The 3786-nt window shown below is 47.4% G+C and overlaps 1 protein-coding gene across 1 annotated transcript in view; it reads right to left on the bottom strand.

The window, feature by feature from the left end:
* Positions 1-1461: 1461 nt before the first annotated feature.
* zgc:92242 (uncharacterized protein LOC436899 homolog) overlaps positions 1462-3786 on the bottom strand; it is a 7056-nt gene continuing 4731 nt past the window's right edge. Inside the window, exons 3-5 of the mRNA XM_017419671.3 lie at positions 3650-3749; positions 3349-3547; positions 1462-3173 (exon numbers count right to left, since the gene is read on the bottom strand). Coding sequence (XP_017275160.1) covers positions 3037-3173; positions 3349-3547; positions 3650-3749 — 436 coding nt within the window. The 3' untranslated portion in view covers positions 1462-3036. The remainder of the gene's footprint in view (positions 3174-3348; positions 3548-3649; positions 3750-3786) is intronic.

The following is a 3786-nucleotide window of genomic DNA, read 5'->3' as shown; positions in this document are numbered from 1 at the left end:
GGGACTAAAAAACATGTGCAGATCAGTTTTCCCAGGAACCGTTTTTGACACCTTATAAATGACTGGATCTGGTTTACTGGCGTTCCTTTTAAGGCTCCAGTCCCGTGTAGCAGGAGTATTTATATTTATATATTTCTGCAAACTTAGGTTGCACAGAGAGCTGCTTAGAACAAAGATATTAACTCTTTTTAGCGTTTTGACAAAGTCCCGCCTCGAAAAAAAAAAAAAAATCCCAAACTTTCCTTAAATCTAGCCACGGAAAACGGCCTTTTTCGTGCAAAATGGCATGAAACGTTGTGACAAAGAAAACGAGAAACCCTGTCTCAAAGAAAAAGGCCGACTCTCCGTCCCTTTTTTTGTTCCGTACTGTTAGAGCGCTTCCAGATGACCTGACCGGTTTGGGTAAACGTCTTCTTGTATTTCAGGCTGACGTTGGCGGTTTTGCCGCACACCGACGCCGGTTTCAGGCCTAACAGGAAGTGATCAGCGGCGACACCGGGGGCTCTTATCGCCTACAGTGCACACGTTAGTTTACACAAAGTCACCAACAACAAAAAAAAAAAGATGAAGGAGGGAGCGGGGGGCTCTCACAATGCTTCGCAGGGAAACCCAACACGGCCCTGCTATATATAGCGGGGCTTTCACACTGTGTGCATGACTGCTTGTGTTCAGTCACATGATTCAAGATACATGGGTGGACACACACACACACAAAGAGAGATAGAGAGAGAGAGAGAGAGAGAGAGAGGGTTGACCGTGTGGAGGAGGTGAGGGAATGTGGTTTATTGAGCTGAGCGTGACGTTTTGCTTCCCGTGACCAGACTCTCGTTTGTTCTGTCTTGCCCCTCCGTCTCAGTCCAAACCACATGCTAATCGGCTCTCTGCGCTGTCCGTTTGATCACACACACACACACAACCTAACCCCCCCTCCTATACATCCCACTAAATAGATAACCACTGTGTGACCGACCAGGATCCTCGTCAGCCACGTTGGAACATCGCCCTACTTTGATCGCAGCAGTTTAATCTCCGTCACATCGGCGACACAAATAACACGTACAGACCCAAACACGAAGCGGGGTCAGACGCAAAAGTCAGCAGCGTTAGCAGGAGTTTTCAGGGAACGAATTAGTGACCAAGTAAAGTGAACATGTGACCAGATAGTTAGGCAGTAACTCCAGCTCAAACATGCCAAGCCTTCGACGGGAAGACTTGTCGCTGTCACCGTGTTTGCTCAGCGTGATTATGGGGCTTTCCACAGCTTCTGATACCTGATGTGCTGCAGAGGACTCCATAAACATGGAGGACGAGACGTGAACGTACACTCTGCGTGGCAGCCGAGTATTCAAAGTTTAGGCAAATCAGCACGCCAGCACACACAGGAACTCTGGTTCAGCCGCTTTAAACGTCGGGAGGTTTGAAGGCAGAAAAGGGGAGAATTCACTCGTTAAGTTCTGCTGACTGAGCTCAGTGCGAGTGTTCGTACTCCTTTATTTACTGAAGACTGGAAAAGGACAAAAAAACAACAAAATGAAGAGTAAATGCCAACTGAACGTCTGTCAACGGTTGTTTTACAGTCATTGTACTGACAGTGTTCATTTGTGTGTTTTATTTAAATTCATACATGAGGAAAGTAGCAAAACATCTCCCAAAATATCAAGTGTTAGTTTTTTTTTTAACCAGTCAACTGGGCGACAGTGTAGTGTCCAGCCATGCTAGCAGTTTTCTTGTGATGCCATATAACATGCTAGTGCTGAGCTAACATGCTAACCTGTTGGCACTGAGCTAACATACTAGTGCTAAGCTAACATGCTAGCACTGATGCTAGCGCTGAGCTAACATGCTAGTACTGAGCTAACATGTTGGCGCTGAGCTAACACGCTAGTGTTGAGCTAACTGCTAACATGTTGGCATGTTAATAACTAGCATTTACTTTATGAAGCCACTGTAGCATCTTAGCTTGCTAACATTTATCATTTGGCACAATAAATGTTACCAGAAAGTGCTAGTTTTTCTCAAAAAAGAAAAAAAAATGTACCAGTGGTTGATGCTAAAGTTTACTGTTAGCAGCTAATGCTATTCTGAAGCATTTTTGTTCTTTTTTTATTTTATAGCCCTTATTTTTAATTATTTTAGGATTTAAATATCTAAAGCACAACAGGAAAAATAACTTAAAGAAAGTAGAAATAGTAGGATTCACCATCTGGAAAGGACAAATATCCTTCTTTTGTTTGAAAACGTATTGCCGTGGTGGCGTATTATTTAAGTATTATGGCTCTAAATCCACAAACATGAGGGTAAAAAGAAGCTGGGAGCGCTTATGTTCTTTGAATTTCAATACCCTAACAAAAAGTCAAACCCCAGTTCACAGAGAAAACACGTGGATATTGTTCTCCGCTGAATCCAGATGTATAGAGAATCCAAAATATACCCATAAAACTCTCGCTGGTCCGTTGTTTCTGCCATAAATAATCAGGTTATTTATAATTCATTATTATTTCTTCAACAGGACAGCAGACTCTAAAGGGTGGGTCCTTCTTGTTTAACATTTTATGTGAGTTGAGGTGTTTTATTTTCGCCCCCAGAGCTCCTGAAGGACTTAATAAAGACTCAGACAGGTCCTGTCCGGTGAATACCATTGATAAAAACAGTGCAAACAAGTGACAGTGACATTTTAAAGCAACCTGGACGTGATTTATCAGGTTTTTTTCTTTCCCGATAACTGCTGCTTCAGATATCTGTGTGGATCCCCCCCTCTGGTCAAATGTCCATTCGTGTCCTTCGGTATCTGCGGCTCAGCCACAGGCGCATTGGGAACATCGACAGAGTCTGCGTTTAGGATCCAGTTCCATCATTCAGTGTGACGTCAGAGCGCCGTTTGCAGCTGCGGTCCTAACGTCAGGTCCGATAAAGTAAAGAAGATCCTCGTTCATCTGTAGTTTTCGGTTTTAGATTGTGGAAGAAGTGAGCCATCCCCGACTTCAAACCGCGTCTTGCAGCAGCAGCCGGGGGTGAGGTGAGGTGAGCGTTAACGGATCAGTCTTGGCTTCTTCTCTGCAGGTGAGCAGGTTTGGCAGGTATGGGCGGTTTGTTGGAGGCCGGCGCCGTCTTGCGAGCCTCACCGGCGAACGCCTCCTGGAGCTGTTCCGGCGTCTTGCTGCGGGAAGCCGTTGCTAAAAATAGAGCGGGAAAGAATGAGGAGGGTTACAAGAATTCGCCGTTCCGGTTGCGCAACGCGGGGCCGGCAGATGTTTGGGGAAATGTGAGCTATGTGGAATCGTTACTTCTTCAACACAAATAGGTGGACGGCATCCATTTTGCCTCCTCCGTCCACGCCTGTTTTCTCACCTCTGTCCTGCTGGCTGGCCCTCTCCGTGCCCAACAGCTGGGCTTTGAGCTTTGGGTTGCCATGGCTACGGGGATGGGGCCTGCAGACGAGACTGCAGTCGCCAGCCTGGTCCGACTCGCTGCCGCTGTCCTCGCTGGGGTCCTTGGGGTCGTCGTCGGTGCTGCAGGACTCCACGTCCTCCTCGGACGCCGAGCCTCCCTGTGAGTGACGAAAGCACACCTTGAAGATCTGATGATCTGACCCCCCCGGGCCCACAAACGCACCGCCTCGGCTCCTAGAAAACAAGCACGGAGGACTCACGTTCGCATCCGTGACGGGGTCTTTGAAGCTGGGCCCCCGGGCCTCTCGTCCTGGCAGCAGGTCCGCCGTCTGGATGCCGTTCGTGCCATCCCTGTGGACCCTGCGAGACAAAGACATCCGTGTTCAGTCCCATGGAG

The sequence above is a fragment of the Kryptolebias marmoratus genome, linkage group LG9, assembly GCF_001649575.2.
Source record: "Kryptolebias marmoratus isolate JLee-2015 linkage group LG9, ASM164957v2, whole genome shotgun sequence".
NCBI classification, from domain to species: Eukaryota; Metazoa; Chordata; class Actinopteri; order Cyprinodontiformes; family Rivulidae; genus Kryptolebias; species Kryptolebias marmoratus.
This window is presented reverse-complemented; position numbering and strand designations above follow the sequence as displayed.